Here is a 23,046-nt window from a genome sequence, read left to right on the forward strand (position 1 = left end):
CGCTGTGGGAGGCTGGCTTTTTTTCCAACCTCTTTTTTTTCCATTTCTTTTACTTCCACTAATAACTTCCTGAAACTCTCAAGCTCTGGCTGCAACTTCCCCCCTGTGATGGAACATCTGTGGGGACAGGAAGTTCAGAACTCATTTCTATTGGGAAAATGCTAGTTGAAATTTTGGAAGAAGGCCAATTCTTCCTCTGAAGAAACATTGATGCCAAAGCTGCCTAACTGCAGAAGGAGCTGGGTGTTGCCGTACTGCTCATCTTGTTCCATAGGGGAGCAAAGCTGTTCTGAACTCTGCAGTTAAATGTTGTCCTTTCTAAAGACTCAGTCTCCCATCACTGAGAGGATTGATTCAGTTTCCTGGAATCCACTGCTGCAGGGGGGAGACAAAGGCTTTTTGTGTTCAAATGGTTGCTGCTGACTTTGGTCTCTGAGATCCCGGTGGAGTAGAATAGATCTATACATGTGGGTAAGACATTTTGTTGCCAAATTTCTCTGCACCCCTGCAGAATGAACCTGCGCTCAACCACATCAGCAAAAGCCTCTCCAGGAGCATTGGCCCTTTCTGCTTACAAGTGAGCCCTGCTCTTGTTTATAGAGCCTAGAAAGAAAGATAAACCACGTAGATACTTACAGAAAGGAGACAGAAAGAGGCTGAGCACACCCCAGGTCTTCCACACTCTTGAACAGATGTGATTTCTGGAGATCCAGGGTATCAGTAGCAAGGACTTTATAGATGATGAGTCTGACAACTGCAGTACTGTTTGCAGAAACATCTCTGTGCTTGTGGTAGCAGTCACTGGTGACTGCCATCTTCTCAACTCATCTGCTTTAAAGGAGACTTAGGAATAAAATTCATTAAGAAGACAAATCAGAACTCCTTGAAAATTAATTCTGTTTATTAAGCTGTTTCTTGACTAAGGAGGAGTCCTACCCAAAGGGATTAAACACTGAATCTGCTTCAACTACAGCTATCCTAAGTTACAAAAGCAGAGCAAACACATAGTCTTCTTGGTACATATTTCCCAAGTAATGCTGGTTGGACTTATTAGGAGGAGAGAGAAATGGAGGGCCAGAAGTCTGTGGTGTACTTAGAAACCCTGATGCATTTACATGCGACAGAACCATGGCACTGCAGAGGGTCCATTCCAGAACACTGGATTGATGGACAATCTGGTCTAAAATAAAATTCAAGTAATATAATTATTCCAAAAAAAAATAATTTCAAGATACTGCTGAGGGAAGGGACTTGCTGTGGAATGACTCCATTACCTTGAACCAGCGATTCACAGCAGTGGTCCATACCTACTTTGGGAAATACTCTCATGTAGGCTAGAGTTCTCTGCTCACAACATCCTGCTTAGGATATGGATATCTCACTTTTTTGCTCCCTTCTCACATTCTGCCCTTCATCTGCACCATTGTTGTTTCTGTCCAAGCTCTCTTCACTCTGTTTATCATTCACCACTGCAGCTCCATTCTTTTTTCTCCTGAAGACATCTCTGGAGCAGTTGGGATTCCAAGATGGGTATCTGTGGAGAACACAGCATTCCTTCCTGAAGACTTCTCAGATTAACTCATGCAAGATCCTCTCCTCTAAGAGCTGAGGAATCTGTAGATCTAGGTGTTTTCAAGTATTTTGCCTGTGTTTGCTTGATCCTCCTGTTTGCGAAAGAAACCTCAGGGAAGTGAGGATGTTGAAAGGGTGGTGTGAGGCAATCCTGGCTGTGTACTGCAGGGGAGTTACTGCTGACCTGCATGGATCCAGAAATAGAAATGCAGGCATGATTGCATCTTGGTCCTCAAGGGGAGCTTACCGCTGGGGAATTTGTGTTACCCAGTCAGGTTGCTTAATGTTTCCATCTCTTAAATCTAGAGTGGCTTAGATCTTAAACCTCTGTGGCTTGTTAGTGCATTGGAAGTGAACTGTGGAGGAACCAACCTGCTGGTTCTTTTGCAGATATCTGACAGCTTTTTAAGCCCCCTGAAAAATCTTCTACCTCCATTCTTGTGCTCCCTGCTGCCAAGGAGGTGCTGGATATGAGAGAGCAGAAAACTCCATTGCGATGGCATTTCCCATTCCCCCATTTAGCTATTCTCTAGCTGTAATTATGGACTATATAGGTGACTGTATAATGCCCCAATCCAGATCTGTGCTTACAGCTTTTGTTGAAAAGTTTATTTCAAACATAAATATTTTTATTAGAAATTATTTCTCTTTTCATTCATTAATAACATTGGTGAAGTAGTTAAAGGGAACTTAACTACTGGGCTGGAGGAAGGAGGCTGCATTAAAAGGAGCGTGACCAGAAGGTCAAAGGAGGTGATCCTGCCCCTCTGCTCTGCTCTCCTGAGACCTCACCTGGAGCATTGTGTGCAGTTCTGGTGTCCTCAACATAAAAAGGACATGGAACTGTTGGAACAAGTCCAGAGGAGGCCACGAGGATGATCAGGGGCTGGAGCACCTCCTGTATGGAGACAGGCTGAGGAAGTTGGAGCTGTTCAGCCTGGAGAAGAGAAGGCTGCGTGGAGACCTCATAGCAGCTTCCAGTATCTGAAGGGGGGCCTATAGGGATGCTGGGGAGGGACTCTTCATTAGGGACTGTAGTGACAGGACAAGGGGTAATGGGTTAAAACTTAAACAGGGGAAGTTTAGATTGGATATAAGGAGGAAATTCTTTCCAACCCTAACTATTCTATGATTCTATGATTCTGTGATTCTATGAATAGTTTTAGGTAGTGTATCTATATTGTGTTTCTTCAACTTCATACAGTGAAAAATATTTTATAATGCTTTAGCATCATTTGTAGTTGGGTTTAGAGCTTGCACGTAGGAGAGACACAAAGAATTTGTTAGATTTCTCATGTCTGTTTAAACTCAAATGTCACATTTCACTGTCACCATGGAAAAGAGGGTGGAATTACTCTAAACCAGTAGGTGAGAAGTGGAAAGAAGTGTTCAAAACCAATTCAAAGTATTGACATTCCTATTAGTCTCATCAAGCACATTGGAGATGTTTACCAAGTGAGTAAAGACAGAACTCTTGGTAGTGCCTAAGAATATTGTGGGCCATAGCAACAACTGTTTGCAACCTCAGTTAACGCTGACTGTCTGCTAAGGCTGCTCTGACAGCCCGTGAATGACCTCTGGGAAACTTTGGAGTCAACAATGTGAGTCTTTTTCTTTTTGCCTTTCAGTGAAGAGCCCAATGCTGTGAGATTAGTTCAGACATTCAGGTTTATTCTTGTTACCAGTGACGCTTTAAACCCTGGAAGTCAGCTTCAGACAGTGTGCAACATCTGCAGCAGATCAGTGAGGAACAAGTGGACTGATCACTGTGAATAACTGTGCCTTGCACTTATAGGAATGTAAATGCCAACATGTACAGGCTCTGGCTGATGTGTGCTGCATTTAACAGTGTTTTCTCTTGTTTGCAGATCGCTGGATTTCCTGCAGTATGTTTTCAAGCTTTTCCCAGTGAGTATAATTCAAGTTTGTGTGCATGTGAATGCGTGGTGGGACAGCAGTGGAGTTATTAGCCGAGTATTTGGATGTGATGCCTGAGGAAGACTGTGACTGATAGGAGTGTGCCATGGCTGAGTTACCCTGGGCTGAGTTACCTTGGGCTGAGTTACCCTGAGGAGTTCAATTTCCCTCCATGGCTGCTTTGGACTTTCTATGTTGCAATCATCAGTCCTTAGTTTCTGTTCCATAGGGGCTTTTCTGAGATGCGGATTTAGAAAACAAATGTTTCAAACTCCTTTAAAATCATGCATACATCCAGACTGTACCTAAATTAAAAACAAAACTGGGGGAATTACATTAGAGGAGATGAAGTTAAAGCCTAGAGAATAGCGGTATTAAGGAAATACATGGTATTTACCCATAGCCTAAACAGTGACACTGAAGGTTTATTTTTAGGGCAAGGCTAATGTGTGGCAAATAAGGATGTGAATTTACAGTGCCACAACTATTTAACACTATGCTCTGTGTGCGCCATCTTTAGCTGAGGTAACAGAGTCCACTCTCTGAGGCATTCTTTATGCACACTACAGTGTGTTGTGAAGCCACACGGCGATTTACTGCATGGTAACATCCCTTAAAGTCAGGTCCCAGTGACCAGAGGTACAGACTTTGCCCTAGAGATCAGCATGTTCAAAACTGCTGCTTCCCACCAAAGAAAGCTCCCAGAGAATGTGAGCACGGGAGCATTCCAGATCTCTGATTTATCCATTCAGCAGTGCACCTGCCACTCCTTGAGACTAAATGTCATGATGGAATCACCAGGTGTAGTGAGAAAACTTAATCACAGTGTGCTTAAAGAGAAGAAAAGGACTGAAATTCAAACAGCTTTCCATTGGGAAAATATGCCATAGAATACTCAGCCAGAGTCAACTGATTAAACGTCTTCCAGATCTGTGCTGCCTGGGAGTCCCTCAGCATGTGTCACGTGCATGAAGTGTCTTTCTGAATGGGCAGAGTTCTCCAACATCCCTGTGTGCAGGGAGATTATCTCAAAACATGGATTCAATAAAAAGGGATGGGAGAGACTCTGGTGAAAGGAGTGTTTGAGCAATTGAATGGATAAAGTTAGCGTGCCATGAAGCTGTCTTTCATCTGAATAGGGACAGGCCAAGGGGAATGGCTTGAACCTGCCCGAGGGGAGACTGAGCTGAACTCTTAGGCAGAAGCTCTTCCCTGTGAGGGTGCTGAGGCGCTGGCACAGGGTGCCCAGAGAAGCTGTGGCTGCCCCATCCCTGGCAGTGTTCAAGGGCAGGTTGGACACAGAGGCTTGGAGCAAGCTGCTCTAGTGGAAGGGGTCCCTGCCTGTGGCAGGGGTTGGAACTGGGTGAGCTTCCAATCCAAACCAGTCTGTGATGCCATGGAGTTTCCTGCATTCATTTGCACCTCTGCAGCCTTTACAGCACAGGTCTCTGAGCAATTACAGTGACTGCCATTCCAATGTGTTTGCATGTAGATGCACCCTGTGGTGCACACCAGCAGTGCCAAACCTGGGACAAGCTGGACATTACTGCATCTATACAAACTTGCATTCATCAAGTCTACTGTGCACACAGTGCAAAGTCAGTCTGTGCTTATTCTATTGAGGAAGAAAGTTGAGGGAGCTGTGCATAAAAAGGATCATTAGGGAATATCAGGATATTAATAAGTTTTTACTATGGGAGCTAAAGGACCTGTTTCTGTGAGCCAGCTAGTGTTGAGCTCATCAGCTGCTTTGTGATGCCCAGGCATCAAGCCAGCTAGGTAAAGCAATGCTTGGAGTGTATGTGTGTTGTAAGCACTGCATTCAGTTTGGTTTCTTTCTGTCCCCTCAAGATAAGCTTTTGTGTAAAGCTTCTACTGAGGTCACTAAGAGCCTTTATTGTCTGCAATTTTCTTCAGGACAAAGACTTCTGTGTCATCCTCATCCCACATCATGTACCAGAGTTCCTCCTGATCCAGAGTTTTGTCCGGGCTGTCCCATTCTGCACTTCCAGATTTGGCCAGGAGCTTTACGTGTTCCACCGTGCGGGGCTGCTCACGTGAGTCCTGTGCCTCATGGCTATAGTTGATGGACTCCCCAGCCCAGCACGAGCTGGGTGTTCTCTGCTGGTATTCTGCACAGGATGGCAGATCTTACAGCTGGAGTCCCCATAACAGTGTACTGAATAGCCCTGGGCTGTGCCTGGAGCACTCAGGAGCAGAGCTGAATAACTTAGTCTTTAGCAGGGTTACTACAGCGTCTTGTTACCTGTTCTGGAGTGAATCCTAAGCCTACTCAGGTGTATCTCCAACAGCACTATATGAGACAATATGAAAATAGCCTCATATTATTAACTGAAATAAGTAGTTAGTGACATGATTTTTAACCAAAGAAAAACTGTGATCATTAAACTGTAAAAGCAAACACTCTTCTGATTGCCAGCATTTATATATAGCTTCCTTCAAGGAGAAGCAAAGTGCAGTGAGAGGATTCATGAACATTGGTACAGACAAGAAGCTTCTTCAAGCTGCCTCATTGTGAACCAAGGCTAATAGAGAAATACAGTGCAGTGTTTGGCCCTGTGGACTGAGTCAGGTTATGTGACACTGATACTTGAAAGCCTGGTATAGGTGTAATTTATGCAGTGTAATGCATTTCTGAAACATGCAGAACACAGCATAACCTCATTGTTGTGTATCTAGTTTATATAATTTATCTCTTTTTTTTTATCATTTATTTCATACCTTTGAATTTCTGAATGCTTCTGTAGCCTGAAATACTGGTGGACTGGGACACACAACCACTCTTCTTGTGACTGCTGTTGTGTGGTAGGGAGTTTTCCAATGCTTTGTTTGTGTAACAAGACCAGGCTGGGCCAGACATCCGCTAAAACTGTGGCACAGATAGAGATTTCCTCCCTCCTTTTTTTTAATGTAGCTAAATAGTGCATGGTTTCAGAGCAATACTTCTGCTGTAATTGCATCCTTAAGCACCTTTGCTGCTATACAAATAGCTCATGCAGAGTCTGGCCGGCTCCTCTTGGACCTGTACAAAGCTTTTTACCCTGGGATGAAACTGGGCTTCTGTGTGCTCTGTCAGAATCCAGCTGGCTGCAGGGAAAGCCACTGGAGTAATTCCTGCTAATCTCTGCCCAGCTGCTCAGTAATCCATGGCTAGGTTTGGGAGTCACATGTCCTCTTGTGATTTTGGTCAAAATTAAACTTGTTATCAAGGTTTTTGTAAAACCCTTACAATTCCTATTGAATTGTGCATGTTCCAAATGATACTAGCCCTTCCATGAGAACACAACAAAGTCAGTAGTAGCATTTTCCAACCCCACCCCCTGCACCTGTGCAGGGAAGTAAGGAAAATAGCCTTTCATTGAGGTTCATGATCAGAAAAGCTATGGAAGAAACCAGCTGAAACCTTTGGGAAGTTTCTGAAGAACAAAGAGCTTGGTGCACAACAGCAGATTCTCTCTTAGATGAAACCAAAATATGAACAAGTGAAAGATCAATATATTGTACTTGCACCAAGGGCTTTCGACAGGCATGAGAGAGAAAAGAAGGTCACAGAAAATGGACTAAAAGAAAAGCAGGGCTAAGGAGATGGGAATATGAAGACACAAAAGGGCAAAATCAGAAGAGGCACAGGCACAAAATGAGATACTGATTAGTAAAGGTTGTAAAAGGACTAAGAAAAAGTGTTAAGTACACAAAAAGAGTACAGCAAATGGAAGTATGGGCCTGCTACTTACCAGTGAAAGAGGAAAAATAACAGATGACGAGGCATAGGCTGAAATGCTTAATGGACACTTTGCCTCAATTTTCACTAACAAGCATAATAATAATAGCAGCATCCTGGTCTCTGAGCAGTGGAAGGGACTGGGCATCTAGAATCACTTAATTCTTTGCTGGAAGAGAAATGGCACAGACCTTGGATGGTCCTTTCTAGTCCTCCATCCTCCCAGTGGATCTGGGGTTTGGGTGCATTTAGACCTGGGTTCAGTTTTGGCGTGTTCTGGTTTATGTCATTTAAAACATGGTTCCCTCTGGCACCGCTCCAGGACATGGAGGGGGACACCCCTGTGCTGGGCGCAGGGGGTGGCAGGAGGGAGCACGTGAACTGTGCTGTGGGTCTCCCTGACCATCATCCTCGTCGCTTATTCCATCTTGCAGTGAACTCTGTGGAAGTGTGTAACAAATGTGCAAAGGAAGCTGATGCTCACTTCCAAGTTCAGGGTTAGTTTGTAATTTAGCAATCAAGTGTGTGCTTTGAGCACTCAGATAATCCAGCTGAAAGCGAGCACAGAGATGGAGCTGGGACATTTCCCATAGCACATCAGAGATTTGGTAGCTTGGGGTTTTAAAGGTCCTAGTGCTGTTCATTAAAACAGCATTCCACAAAATCAGTCTGTGTGACTGGGACTTAGGCTGACAAATAGTACATAAAGTTGAAATGGCAAACAAGACCAGGAGTGGCAGTCAGACTGCCTGGATCCCAAGGTTTTTATCTGGGGGGAAAGAACTGAATTCTTGGAAATGAAGCTGTAATTTGGTTCCTTGAACAGCTAAATCTTTATTCCATGGGCCTTGTCTAACCAGGAAGGGTCAATGCCTTTAACAAGCAACATAAGAGAGTTCCTCAGCTGCTGGAGACTGTCACTGGGAAGTAATTCTTTTTCATGTTTAGTGGTGGGAAGATGTTTTATAGCAGTGTGTGTGAACTCGGGAAGTGCCGGGGTACTCCTGCTTTAGCTCGTATGCTGCTGCTGTCCCTATTGCACTGACACTTTCCCTCTGTGTCACTGGTGTGTGATCACTAAGTGGCAGTCTTATGTTTAGCGGGAGCATTTTGTTTGTGCTTTATGTAAGTTTATGCTTACATGTTGCTGTTTGAAGAACCCAGGCCTAACACAAACATTAGTTGGTTGCTCCTGCTGGAGAAGGATGCTACCGCCTTTCCTTGGTACCATATGCCAGGATGACACTTGGCTCTGGCTTATTTTCTTCTCTCTCCTTTTTTCTTTTTTTTTTTTTTACCTTTTTTCCTGTTCTTCTCCCCACGTGTGTCACTGTGCAGCCACAGCTGCTACTTCCATTTGAAATGATTCTCTGGCTCCTTTCTCTGCTGACTCTGGTCACATGAAGGTTGGGTGCTATCTGTGGTTACAGTAGTCATTGCTTTATGGGACTGGACTGTAGGTGCAGAAAGACTGAGTGTTCAGTAACAGTTAAAGCAGCATCTTGAGTTGTTTTAAGTAGCTGTTGTATGATCTTTTATGTTCTCATACACTAAGCTAATATATGCACTTGGAACCATTGTCATACAGCAATCATTTCCAGCTTCTAAAAGAGGTGCGTGCAATGCTTGTGGAAGGCAGGTTGTCACAGTGTGGGAATTGGCTTTAATTTGTCACAGAGTGAGCTTTTTGTCTTTTTCCCTTTCTTTTATAGGTCATTTAATGTAAGAAGCGCAACAAGCAATGACCTGCCTGGTGTCCAGATGCTCACTGAAACCCTTAGCTTGAATAAAAGGATACTGAATGACTTCAGGATATCTACTCTGGTTCGCAGGGATCCCGTGAGTATTGCTTGCAAAGACACTTATGGGAGAATGGATAAACACTGGTAAAAACAACCATAATTTGTTACATGAAACCAGTGAACTCTCTCTATATACTGTAGAGGTACTCAAGTCAGTACCAACAGTCGGCATAGGCTGTATTCAGCCTGACCTGATGGTTAATCTAACCTGTGTACCAGTGTAGGTTCAGAAGCAGGCTGGATGCATGCCTTGGCCACCCACAGCCTCCTTTATGTTGTTGCTTTTTCTTGCATGCATATCTGGTTGTGTGATGAACATGTACTTGTGTCTGTCACACGATGGAGCCTCTTTCTCCTTCCCATGATGTGGACAGGCACATGCCCAGCAGACAGTTCCTTCCCATGATGTGGACAGGCACATGCCCAGCAGACAGTTCCTTCCCATGATGTGGACAGGCACATGCCCAGCAGACAGTTCCTTCCCATGATGCGGACAGGCACATGCCCAGCAGACAGTTCCTTCCCATGATGTGGATGGGTGCATGCCCAGCAGACAGTTCCTTCCCATGATGTGGACAGGCACATGCCCAGCAGACAGTTCCTTCCCATGATGTGGACAGGCACATGCCCAGCAGACAGTTCCTTCCCATGATGTGGACAGGTACATGCCCAGCAGACAGTTCCTTCCCATGATGTGGACAGGCACATGCCCAGCAGACAGTTCCTTCCCATGATGTGGACAGGTACATGCCCAGCAGACAGTTCCTTCCCATGATGTGGACAGGTACATGCCCAGCAGACAGTTCCTTCCCATGATGTGGATGGGTGCATGCCCAGCAGACAGCAGGGAACATCTGCAGTTTTGTTGTGTGATGGAAAATGCTGCATAGACAAAACCCAAGCGCTGTCATTACCAGTCATACAGCTGCAGGGAAATCCATTTTATACAGCTATTGATGGGGAATATCTGTTTTAATGAATATTCTTTCCTAAGACCAGACCTTAACCCAGGACTAAAGTAGTGGCTGAGCTTACAGCGCTGCTGTTAGCTAGATCTTAACTGAACCTTCAGTTCCATAAAGTTCTGCATGGTCCAGAGTCCAGCCACAAATACCATTTAGCCATCGTGCCTCAAGTTAGGGCAGAGTGGTTAAACTGCGGGAGTGCGTATACTGGGAGGAAAGTATTTTAACTGTGTGTTGAAATGCAGTCAGGTTAAAGAGTACCAATGAAATAGGGAATGTGCATGTGTTTTGTCTTGCAGGATGGGAACGCAGTGAAGGCTTTTGTAGCAGAAGTTCTGGATCAAATAGTTGGCATTTCTGTCATTAGAGATGAAATGGTAAATCCTGTTTCTGTGTTGGGTGAAAACTGTAACGCTTAGACCTTAGTTCTACAGGCTGAGTTTCAAGCTTGCCACTATAGGTGTACCTAACAGAAAGTCTATGTAAAAGATACTGCTCCTCTAAACTTCCTTTCTCTTTCCTGACAATGCAGACCTCATAATTGCCTTTCCCATAGGTGATGACTGGCACACAAAAACTCATCCTGTGATTTGCAGGAAGCTGCTGATGCATTCTGGAAGTGTCTCCTGCACCTCTTCTTGGTTCTTCAGCAGAAAGCCATTCTGCCTCTAAATATGTTCATCATCACCTGTTCTGCCCCCTATTTGACAAAGTCAATAAGCAGTTTTGCCATGTGTACTGCAGAGCAGTAGCTGTCCTTCTAGATTTGCTTTCTTACCTTCTGTTCTCCAGCTGTAGGTTCTGAGTGATTCTGAATCACACCCTTCAAAGCAAATAAAAAGTCCATGTTCCAATGGAGCACAAAAAAGACCACGTTGCACATTAGTCTGGAAAAAATAAACCTTCTTTGAGGCTTACTTCTGTGGCAGATTTTACATTGTTCAGCAGCTGTTTGCTCAGTTTTTACCATAGTCACTCCTGGTTTCAAAAACAGCTCTTAATTTTATTAAGAGCATTGAGATAAGAGGATATAGCAGTTTCTCTTGAGCATATAATGTGCAAAAATGTCAGCTTATCACTTCAGCCCTTGTTGGAGGGCATTTCGTACGCAGCTCTTCTGCAGAATTCCCCTTCCTCAGTGTCAGTGTTGTGAGGGGACAATCTGGGCTCCTCTGGCTTGAACTCAGCAGAACAGTTGTGGGGTTTGGGTTAGTTGCTTGTTTTTTCTTTTCCCCTCCCTGAATGTCCATTAACCTGTCTACATTAACACTGTGAAAAGGTCAGCTCTGCATTCCCTGTAGGAAAGGTGGGCAAGCTGCAAGAGAAGGCTTTGATACAGTGACAGGGTTTCCAATAGAAGTATGTTCAGTCAGTGCTTTAACTGAGAACAATGCCCACAGGCACTGCATTTCAGTGTTCAGATTTGGTTTCTTAGGTGATAGGAAGCAACTCACTAGACTTGCTCCAGTAGTGTAAATGGAGCTGTCTTGTCACTGCTGATCTCCATGTTCTTGTTTTCCAGCATATTGAGTACATTCGATCACATTACAACATTGAAGCCTTTATTAATTTCAATCGCCACCAGCGAGAGGAACACGGACATCTTTGCCACTTTGTCTTAAATCCCATATTTCATCACTATACAAAATACTTTCTAAAGGAGATGCTTCGCTTGGCCCACAAATCCTCTCTTTACTACCCTATTTATCCACAGTATGTGGAAGGCAAGGTAAGGACAAAGTTATTTGTATTTCTGATACTAAATGTTGTCACCTTTTCTCACTTTATTTTTCTCTTTGCTTCTGTGAGTGGCTGTAAACAGGAATTTTCTTAGCAAACTGCAGCAAATTGTACTTTTTTACTTCTTGCATGATATCATCTGCACTCACGGATGTAGCAGTTGCATGGTACGTACGCTCAGTAGATGCTCTGTAGTGCAGTGACTCCAGACGTACTCAGTAGCTTCAGGAAGCATGTGGAGGAGCAGCAGTTTGAAGTGTGCAGAGGAATGAATCATTTGATACCTCCTTGCTAGTTTCTAGGAGAAATATATATGCTTCTTACCCATACAAGTTTGTGTGCTGCTGTTGCTTTGTGCCTTGTCAGCCCCCTCCATAAACGAGCTGTAGTCCCAACAGTCAAGCCTCTGCCCTTTGCTGTCCATTCCCAATAGATGGGCTCTAGGATGAAGTAGCAGGCATGCAGTATTGTAAGCCCTCTCTATCATGTGACCCGGCGGCTGGTGGCAGTGTGTCAATCTAAGTCCATCTGAGCCACTTCAATCTTAGCCGCTTTATCCACTTGTTGGTTGTTCTGGGGTACAAGTCCACGGCCACGTCCGTCCCCCCCTGCTGCTGGAGCCCGCCTGTATTACAAGCCATTGCCATAAAGCACAGTGAGACAAGAACCTTAGCCCAGGCCCCAGAAAAGCGGGGCTCGGCTCCTCCGCCGCCTTCTCCCGCTGCTTGGCAGCCCCTTCCTTCTGCTCCTCGACCGCCCCGACCTCCTCCACCGGCAGCCGTCCCCTCGCGGCCTCCGGCCCCGCTCCCGCCGCCGCTTGGTCCCCGGGGCCGCTCTCCCGGGCCGGTTCAGCAGCCGCCGGCTCCCGGGGCCGCTCCCCCTCGGCTCCCCACAGCCTCACGAAGATGGAGAGTAGGGTGAGGGCCAGGACGGTGAAGAGCAGCCGGACGGCCAGGTACAAGTCCACGGCCACGTCCGTCCCCCCCTGCTGCTGGAGCCCGCCTGTATTACAAGCCATTGCCATAAAGCACAGTGAGACAAGAACCTTAGCCCAGGCCCCATACTTGATAAACACTATCACAGCAAATACCGGCTCTACGTAAGTTACAACATTCTGAAGCTGTGAGATCAAGTGAAACAACTCTGAGAGCCAATAAATCAGCATTGTGACGAGTGACTATTAATCCAGTCAAATCTGTCGTTATCTCAACCCTTCGTGCCCCACGTTGGGCGCCAAAAAGAACTGTCGTGGTTTAAACCCAGTCAGGCAACTCGTTCACTCACTCCCCCCCTTTCTTGCCCTCCCCCTGCTCCCGGAGGGACGGGGAGGAGAATCGAAAAGAATGCAACTCCCACGGGTTGAGATAAGAACAGTTTAGTACCTAAGGTATAACACAAATCACTACTGCTTCCACCAGTGATAATAATGATAAAGGAAATAACAAGGGAAGAGAATACATCATCTCACCACCAGCCGACCGATAACTCGCCCCCCCAGCCCGACCAAGCTCTGACCGATACCTCCTCCAACCCTGCCGTCTCCCAGCCCTTCCGGCTCACTCCCAGTTACATCCTGGGCATGACGTGCTGTGGTATGGAATACCTCTTTGGTCAGTTTGGGTCAGGTGTCCTGTCTCTGCTTCCTCCTGGCTTCCCCTCCTCCCTGGCAGAGCATGAGGCTCACAAAGTCCTTGGCCAAACCAAAACATCGCTTGTTATCAGCTCTGTTCCCGAGCTGAAAGTCAAAACATTGCACTGCACCAGCTACCAAGAAGGGGAAAAATGACTGCTACTGCTGAACCCAGGACACCACTCCTGCCTAAATTAGAGCCCTGCATCTCAGTTGCAAGCTTTAGTCTGGGTTTGATTTTGTTTCTTGCCGTTGTGTTAGATGTACACATAAAGAAACAAGAACCTCATCAACTGAGGAGACCAACATAAGAGTTTTGATTTCATTGTTTTAACGTGCCAATAGTGACAAGGCAGAAAGGACATGGTGTATCTTTAACAATGATTTGTATTTCCTCTCGTAGTTTATTAATAGAACCTGATCGAGTTGTGCTGTCCCATGTACCACCACTCACCTGCATAATGAATTCTGAATGGTACCAGTATTTGTTTAGATTCAGGATGAAGTGGAGGGCAGGGAAGGAAAAAGGAATGATGTCACTGGGTGTAATGTAGCATAAGTAAATGCACGGGGATACTACTAAAGCCACTAAAACACAGAGCTCTGTAAAACCTCTTCAGAAGTGACTTAGGCTCTAGACTGTGTTTCATCAGAAGCTGGTGGGACCTCAGCACCTCACTGCTGTTGAAAATGTGGCTTGTGTTTCAGCAAGGGCCTGCAGAGCCTTCAAACCCTAATGCTGTGAGAGAAAAGCCACTGCTGAGAACAGAGTCATTTCTGGAAGCAAACCGAAAGATTCTTTCCACAGCACTGATGTGTGTGTCTTGTCATCAGTCTCATGTCAGAAAAGGGTAAACAAACATGTCAGCTCATGCTGTGCTGCCTTCTAGAGCTACTGTCTGGTCCAGGCTCCTGCCAGCGTTAACGGAGGAAGCTCAGTGCATCCAGAGGGCACTTCAGCCATCCATCATTACTGCCTATCTCAGGGTGGAAGGAATTGCCCTCTGGGGATGCTCATCTCTACCTGGGGGCATCTGCACTGCTGCCTCAAGTAAGCACCCAGCTCTGAGATGCTGACTGAAATGACTCCTGTCCTCAGTGGCTTAGGTGTTTTTGAGACAGCCCCATTCTGGACACAGGAATTGCCAGGTTACACACAAGCATATTTTCAGAAGGGTGTTTTTTCCTGTGCACTTTTGTGGAGGTTTATGAAGTGTTCTCTTGAGGAACCAATGTCCTTACCTAGCATTAGGTTCTCAGATGCTTAAGAGGCACTTACAAAAATGCAGTTTAATGGCAGTGGCTGGAAGAGGAAAGTTAAATCTTACTAATGATTCTAGTTTGGCCTATTTCCAGGCTACAGAGTTCCTTTAAGTTACTTTAGCTTACCATTGCTTTCTAAGTGGTAAATGTGATATTTTACTCAGTTCTCAACATAGTAAGATCAAGTTTTTCATTACTGGTGGCTGGAATGGTACTTCAGTGTAATTTAGTTTGCATTAACGCTCATTCTCTACTTACAGGAAGTCTCATTTATTTTTTGTCCCTTTCATGTTGTAAATTATGACAGAGCCAGTCATGCTGTAATAAATGGAATACAGCTATTCCTAATGATCCATGCTCCTCGCATTAGCATCAGGGGTTTGTTCACCTCAGGTTTCTGCCAGTTGATTAACATTTATCACTTGGATGAAATTGACATTTTGGTCGGTATAGAATCTGATATGAATTCATAACCCTCCTTTGCCAAAGGAGCAAAGGTTAGAGTAAGCAGATAACACTGCTTAATGGGGTCAAGTCAAGCTGATTCATGATCACTATGGAGCAAATATCCTCCTGGGGAAAATACTTGTGCTGAAAAATCCCATAAACCAAACCACTTGTTTATCTGTCATTCCCACAGAGCTGGTAATGTAATTACTCTCATAATTATCTTCATTAGTGTCAGGAATTAGCTGCAATTCATTCCTCTGCTCTGAGTATGTTTGTTTATTTGCTGATTTTTCTCTCAGATTTAGCCAACAGAGCTAAGAATTTTGTATTTGCAAAGCCATACAACAGACATCTGTGATGCACTGCTCTGACATTCTCTCTGCTGAAATATAGATCGCTGCCTTTCAGTTTCAGACTCCCTGTGCCCATTCCCTGACATCTGCCCTTCATTACATGGCTCCCGTGCGACCAAGACGACAGATTGTCTATCCTCTGGAAGAGCTTGGCATAAACGCTCCATCAGAGCAGGTCTCCAAGGATCAGGTGGGTAACAGAAGCAGCAGCAGGCGGAAGGCATGGTGCCAGCTAGTGCAGGCTTTGGCAGATGGGATGGCATTACCATCCCAGTGTTGATAGGTTGCTTCTTAATTACACTGAACATGGTGTCCATACCCTCACAATCCCAGCCCTGCTTCTGCACGGCCGCCGCTGCTTCTGAGCTTGAATTTCAAACACGTTATAGGAGCAGCCGCTGACCTGGAACATCTGCACACAATTGCTTCCATTTTAGCAGTGGCTTCTCGTGACGTTGCTCTCAAACTCCCAGCACATTCTAAATGCTCTGACTTGCTGTTTAGTCATTCTTCTGGTAAGTTTATTTCCATGTCTCTCTGCAAGTGGAAAAAAGACAATGCCATGATGCTGACTATTGCTGTAGAAATTGCTTAAATACATGTTAGGTTTCAGTCCCAAAGCCAGATTTCTTCCATGCACAAGAAACCCCCAAAGAACACTTCAAAATATCAGGAATGATTTAACAGCAAAAGAAAGGGTTGTGGTCTCTACCAAACACTTCTGATTTGTGTAGGGCTCGTGAAGGCTGGAGGTTCTGACCTAAAAGTCTCTCCATTTCCTATGTTAAATAACTGACGCCTTATTCTGTCTTACATTTTTAAGTAACTAAAATTTGATATGAAGATGATTCCTCACAAGTAACCAGCAAAGCTGACATCAGAAAAACCCCATTAGTGAGGGATACTCTCAGTAGGTAGCTGCAGTTTCCTAAGGAAATATAATTAGGGAGCTTTGTGTCTGTCTGTGAACTCCGGTTGGCTGTGAGGGGCTCCCATATCGTATTTTAGAGCTGTCCTTTTCACAGTTAGTCAGTATTTTTTGGCACCCAAAACTCTTAATTAGGCAGCAGTTGGCAAAGCAAGATCCAGAACATGGCTGAGGCCATCGGTGTCAGTTTGGCTTTGTTGAACAGTCTTCCCTCAACACCCTCCCCCCCACCCCATTCTCTGCAGGATAAACTGTCCCACACTGTTCTTTAAATCACATCCTGGTTTATCTTTAAACTGACCTGTTGCTCACTTGCAAGAAGAGCTCCTCTGAGTGTGTTTGCTGGAGCTGGGAATCAGACTTCCTGTGATGGGGAGATCTGCAAATCTTTTGTGTGCTGAGCCTGAGCCTGAGCCTGAGTTGCAGGCACTGAGATAATCAGTTAAAATCTTGAAAGTTTAATCAATTTCTAATTAATAAAATGTGTGAGAACTAACAAAGTTCTGCTGAAGAGAGGTGAAGGCTGCCCACTGCATGAGAGCTGATGCATATGTGCCAGCATTAATTATAGATTCCTGACAGACTGTGTTCTATCAAAGCTGACATCTGGGGTTGATCCCTAGGTGGTAACTTGAGGATAAAGCCAGTCCACTGCTGCTGCCTGTCGTTTTCTGAAGGACCAAGAATCTGAAACCACATAAAGCTAAATTGACTCCTCTGTTGAGTGAATGAATTGACCTTTGGCCATCATACGTTGGGAAAGCTTTATGAATTGGGAGGTAACCTACCACAGGGGACTGAGTGTGCCTGTAGAAGTAAGAAACTGGTGCTGCTTTTAGATCCTGGATGTTTTGTTAGCTCTGGTAGTAGCAGGCATAAGGCATTTACCCTCTCTCGACTCTGAATTCAGAAAGGAAAATTGATCCCCATGGATAATCTTGCACTTTCCTGCAAAATCCTGCAGCTGAATTGCACATAAAATGAGGTGTATTTTATAAAATTAATATGATCAAATTTCAGTTGGCACAAGATGATACTTCTGCATTTTGCAACCATCACAAGGCCTGCCCAGACACTCTGTCAACAGAAGGACACAGTCTGTATTGCAAAGAGCAAAATATCCCACCAAGGAGTTATATGTGATAACTGCAAAATGGAGAGGCTGAGAACTATCACCCTTAAAATACTGTGAGAGAAGGTGAGATTGTGTTGGTCACCAAGAAGATGCCAGCAGCCTAGGAAGGGAGGTAACAGGGAAATGGGAAAACAATGTTGTAGGGAAAGCTTGGAGAAGAAAGGGAGAAGTGAGGGCAAAGAGGCTGGAGCAGGAAGGAGGAGGGAGTTGTCTGGGGTGAGCACCTGGGTAGCAGTAAGGAGAAAACTTCTGCTGTCCTCTTGGTACAGTGGGTTTAAGCAGGTGGGCAGGATCCTGCAGGATCTGGAAAGCTTTGGGCAAGCAGGGATTCCAGGTAGTTGAGAGCTCTCCTCGTTTCTTTATGATACTCTCTGAGTTCATGAGGCGTGTAGACAGCACTTCCTTCAGACATCAGCCCATGGGCCCTTTGCTCCTGAGAGCTGGAGGATGGGTTATTATTGTAACTCTTGTTTTAGGCACCTCTGCAGTGGTGGCAGGGGTCTTTCACATGAAGTACAATACAAACATTGTAAATGCAAGTCAATGTCAGAAATGCAAAATCTTCATTTGATTGCCTGTCCTAATCCATTGCTGGAGTATCTGTCACTTACGATGGAGAGAATAGTAGCAAAATTCTTGCTTTGATGCCCAAAAGATGCCCCATGATATCTGGCCATCAGCATCTGCTTCTATCTCTTGGTTTTTCCGCTGCCTTCCTCTCATTCCAGCTCTCTCTCCTATTCTTGCTGCAGAATCCATTTTTCACCAGGAACAGCTTGGGGCTGAGCAGCTCAGCCATTCCCTGCCTAAGCACGGCTCTTGATTTGTGCATATACATCTCTGTAGGCCATTAGTGTCGTAGTATCTCAGAGAGGGTGTGCAGTGGGAGCCCTGGGGCTCCATCACTTTGTGTATCTCTTCAGTACATTCCAGCCTGCCTGGGAGCATGAAGAGATTCACTCATAAATATTGACCCAGTAGAGATAACTCAGCCAGCAGCCACAAGGACTGTTTTCCCTGATCCCTTCCTCCAAAGCCAGAAGCAAAAGCTGCAATCTCAATCAGAAAGGCTTTGCCCTCAGCTAATTCCCATGTGTTGCCAGTCCAGATGGATCTCGGCTGTGCTGGAGAGGTGGTTTTCCTGCAGGTCTGGATGGGTTGTTACAGACAGATGAGGACCTGAAATTAGGTCTGTGATAACTTGTTCTCGTTGTCCCTCTGTCAGATCTCTGTTCTACTGCAGTGTCTGGAAAAATCAAAAAGGGGGAAAGCTGTGCACTGCCCTGCCATGGGTTCCTGCCTGCTCGCTCCTGCTTCTAGCAGGCAGCACGGGCTGTGCTTTGTGGTGTCTAAGAAAGCACAGGTCCTTCTTCCTCTAGGCTCCCTGGGAGCCGTGGCTCTCCATTTCCTAAAGGGCTTCACATCCTTAATGAACATAGTAATATTTTCCCGGGACAGTCACTAGTGACACAGTGTGGTTTTACCCCCCTCCCTGAGATGGCAAATACATTTTGCTGCTGGGTTTGTGTCTGTTCCACAAGACTCTGTCTCCCATTGCTCTGTGGAAGACATTGGGGTAAATCAGGCATGGACTGCCAGAGGAGGCACAGAGGGGAGGTGCTGAGCCCCGCTGCCTGCCCCGCAGCCCTGCCCAATGGCACAGATGCCAACGGTCTCGTTTGCTGTAGCCCGGGAAGCACAAGGCTTGGGAGCCTGCTCATGCTGAGCCCCTGCAGGAGCACCCGCTCCTGCTGCCCTGCTGTGGGGCTGAGGACAGCCCTGCAGAGCACCGGCTGCTGCTGCATCAGTCGCTGCTGCAGCTGCTCCGAGTCAGAGGAGAGCTCTCAGTTTTGTATTCCAAGTCAGTAACCGGCTCTGAAGAGCCAATTGGCAGAAGATCCAAAGATTCCAAATCTTAATTCCCACAGTGTTAAAGCAGATTAGATTATGATTGTGTTTTGCACATCTGTCAGTCATTTCAGTTGAGTTACGTTAAAAACCAGTTGGTTACAACAGAATACTAAATAACTTGTAAAGTGCTGCTGGCCCTGAGGGTGCATGTCATTATGGGTGCAGTAGAAAACTACAGATAATGAAATAATTTTTAATGATTTCTTCATAAATAAACAATTGATAAACTTGTTTGCTTTCCCACCATCTGGGAGCATTCTGTTATCCATCTGCTTCATGTAATTATCAATAAAAGGGAAGAATAGGTGATATAATTAACAAGAATAACTGATCCACAGTGAAGAACAAAAATGTCACACATCTGTTGAATTATTTTCCTGTTTCTGCCCTTTCATTATTATTCATGCTACCAGGTTTACTTGTGTTTTTATGTCATGGCTGCGTTCAAGCTGTCAGGTTTTACTGCAGAGTTCAGAACAGGTTTTTCTTCTGTAGCTCATAGGAAGAAGACAGAACAGTTATTAAGGCACGGCAGAAGCACATACAGTGCTGTATAAGTTTAACTGGAAAAAAAACCCAAACCAACCCACTAGTCAGTTTAGTGCTTCTCAAGCGATGGTGCAGGTGTGTTACAGGGAATCCTTACATGGGGTCAGAAGCAGTGAGGGAAGGAGGCTGAGCCCAGCGCTGTGTTCCCCGAGTCACTGACTTCAGCTGTGGTCAAGAGCCGAGTGTTGCCAGGGTGGCTGGAGAGCTGCCCCACATTGACCTGGGGACATCAACAGCAGGTCCTGCCCTCCCTCAGGGGCCAGGGCTGCATTCCATGTGAGTGGGCAGTGTGCTTTCTCAGCAGTCCTGGAGTTAAAACACCCTCCAAAGCAGCTGCCATGTTACAGCCTTTAACCTTCTACTGGAAACTGTCCTCAAAAGTTGCTTTACCTGACCACACAGAGGACCTTATCAGGATGAATACTGTTCAGAAGCTGGAGAAGAGGCCCTGTACACATGGAATTGAATAATACTGTGCATGAAAACATGCTGCCTTCTGTTCCGAGCAGTGGCATGGGCTGTGGGAGGTGGTATCCTTCTGCTCCTTCATACTTGCATTGCTCTACAGCTTATGGGAACAGAAGGGTTGTCACTGGAGTGGTGAAGTCTGCTTACCTCCTGTGTAGCGAGTTATTCTAATGGCACTAGGTTTTTTTCTTCAGAAGAAGATTTTTCCTTTACTGTTTCAAGCAAAACTTTCAATGTCCTCTTTTCCCCTCCAAGCAGTCGTGGGCCTCTGTGACCCTGTCAGCGGTGGGTGCTGTTCTGCACAGGGGTGAGCTGCGGTCTCCAGCCTCTGCACCACCCAGAAGGGGTCTGCAAATAGGAGACTCTAGGAAGAGCTGGTTCACTGTGTGTGTGTAGTTCTGCACTATCACATGGAACCATTCGGGGTCAGAGCATGAGAAAAGGCTGAAAGCCTGGTGGGGAAATGGAAGCTCAACCGCGAAGGGTCAGTGTTAATTTAAGATTCAAGAAATGGGAATACAAGCACTGCTACCTTCACAGATTTCAGTGCCAGTATGGTGTGTGTTTACTTGATTCCAGGCTCATGCCTGTGGCCTGAAAGCAGTTTAATATCATTTTTCAAACGTAAAATGAGAGAAAATACTAAAACTTTCATGCATGTTTTTATCAATGTAGTTGTTCTTAGAGCAATCTTACAACTTGTTCCATTGAAATTATGTTCATGCATATTCTTTGTATTGCAGAAGCTACTCAATGAGTTGCAATTGGAAACACTGTCCTGGACTAATCTCTATTAAATGAGCTTTTTTATGTCCACTGTAAAGCTTCAGGACTTTAAACCCAGAATCAAACACGCCCAGTATGTTTGCAGGGTTTCTAAAAGGAAAATAAATGGAGCTACCAGGTAAAACTGAAAACCAAAAACCTAAATCATTTTCAGGCTTGACAGAACCTGTCATTTGGGGCAGCTTGTTTGAAAAGGAAAATAAACCAGATATACACGAGTGCTCGTATAGGAAACTCTGAGAGATCCTGCCTCCCCCAGGATGCTCTCGAGGCATTTGGCACTCTGTAGCTTCTGCTAACAAGAAGCTGCCCTAAGTCTTCACTTGAACCTGAGGGGCTGTGTGTAGGTGGGACGTACCTGACTGCTCCATCCTCAGTGCTTCCTACTGAACAAACTGAGCAGGGCCTGCAGTGTTTTGGGTCAACCACCCAGAGTGAGCATAATGCATTACCCTGGCCTATGGAGAGCTGGTGCACTGACAGTTAACACCTCGTTGTGGAGGGAAGCAGAGGAAAAGGCAAGGACATTTGCAACCCGTGACTGAGTCCCAGCTCGTCCAGAGAGCACAGATAGAAAATCTGAGCTCAGTTGCACTTAAATGGTAATAAAACCAAGGAGCGGACACAGGTTTTAAAACGGGGAGAGGCTGTGTACAACAGAACAGCCTGTGCTGAACAGGCAGAGCTGTTTGCTTCTGACAGGTTGAGAGAAATGGAGGGAGCAAGCTTTTCACCTTAGGCATGCAGAGAGAAGCCTCAAGCGGGAGGGCAGCGCAGGTACAAGCAGTGCTCTGCAGCGCCTGCCCTCCTCGAGTGCAGATGTGCGTTAGAGCAAGCTCCCCGCAGCTTCCCGAGCCGCGGCTGACCGGGAAGCTTCCGTCCCCCATCCCCGTGTGGCAGGGAATAGCTGTGCTTCCGAGGTGCCTCCTCTCCAGCTGTGCTCCCGCAGGGAGGCTGACGGGGCACGGAATGACTGAGTGGTGAAGAGAAGCTTTTGGTGCTGTTGTATTTTAGAGCTGTCTGCCTTCAAGCAAGGCGTATTCAGACTGCGTGGGACACGTGTAGTAACAGGAGGCTCTGCTGTGACTCAGTTCTGTGTGAACTCAGCTGAGGCACTGAAATGTACCGAAATGGGCTAAAATTGTTGTGGGTGTCCCTGCTTCTTGCAGGCAGGTTGGGCCTTTAACAGTTCCTTAGAACTAAACTGTTCTATGATTTAAATGTGAAAGGTTTTTGGTGTTGGGTTTTTTTAAATCATTAAGCCTCTGCTAATGATCATAAAGATGCTAATCAGAGAGCCTAGGCAGGGTGAGAGGAGCTCCCTGCTTTTAAATATCAAGAGTCACAGATCAGAGTTAAAACGAACACATTCCTCTGTGTTCCCATTTTCCTGTGATCACGTTGGTGTCACAAACACAGGCTCGGTGTGTGCAGTTTGCACTTAACCAGGAGAGTAGTATTAATTTTTAAAGAAGTAACTGTTGCTTAAGATGCTGTTGTGTTGGGGCAATGAATTTTTCATGCTTCAGTAATATGTGCATGGATGAAAATCCATTATTTATTGTGCCTCCACTCGGTTGGGAAAGGTGATGGTTTTACAGCACCAGCAGCCATGCAAACACAGCCATTCCGAACTGCTGGCTGGTAATAAATTTCCTTACTGTAAATGTCAGTGGGTTTGTGTGTTGCTGCCATTACATCTTGTTTGGAAGGCTCAATATTACACAGTTATGGGAGGCACCAGATGGTATCATTAACAGGAATGCTCCCAGTGTTTACCACTTACGTGCCTGTGTGAAATTAAAAGTAGGGTGACCTGTCTTTATTTTGAAAGC

General features: G+C 45.5%; 1 protein-coding gene across 3 annotated transcripts in view; it reads left to right on the plus strand.

Moving 5' to 3' along the window:
* CFAP61 (cilia and flagella associated protein 61) overlaps positions 1-23,046 on the plus strand; it is a 106,747-nt gene that overhangs the window by 24,340 nt on the left and 59,361 nt on the right. For all 3 annotated transcript variants that reach the window (XM_062608109.1, XM_062608114.1, XM_062608121.1), the window contains 6 exons: positions 3,441-3,480; positions 5,407-5,546; positions 8,944-9,070; positions 10,298-10,375; positions 11,521-11,727; positions 15,490-15,624. In XM_062608109.1, coding sequence (XP_062464093.1) covers positions 3,441-3,480; positions 5,407-5,546; positions 8,944-9,070; positions 10,298-10,375; positions 11,521-11,727; positions 15,490-15,624 — 727 coding nt within the window. The remainder of the gene's footprint in view (positions 1-3,440; positions 3,481-5,406; positions 5,547-8,943; positions 9,071-10,297; positions 10,376-11,520; positions 11,728-15,489; positions 15,625-23,046) is intronic.

The sequence above is a fragment of the Pezoporus occidentalis genome, unplaced genomic scaffold (genome assembly GCF_034315485.1).
Source record: "Pezoporus occidentalis ecotype Australia unplaced genomic scaffold, CSIRO_AGI_Poc_V1 ctg10, whole genome shotgun sequence".
Lineage (NCBI taxonomy): Eukaryota > Metazoa > Chordata > Aves > Psittaciformes > Psittacidae > Pezoporus > Pezoporus occidentalis.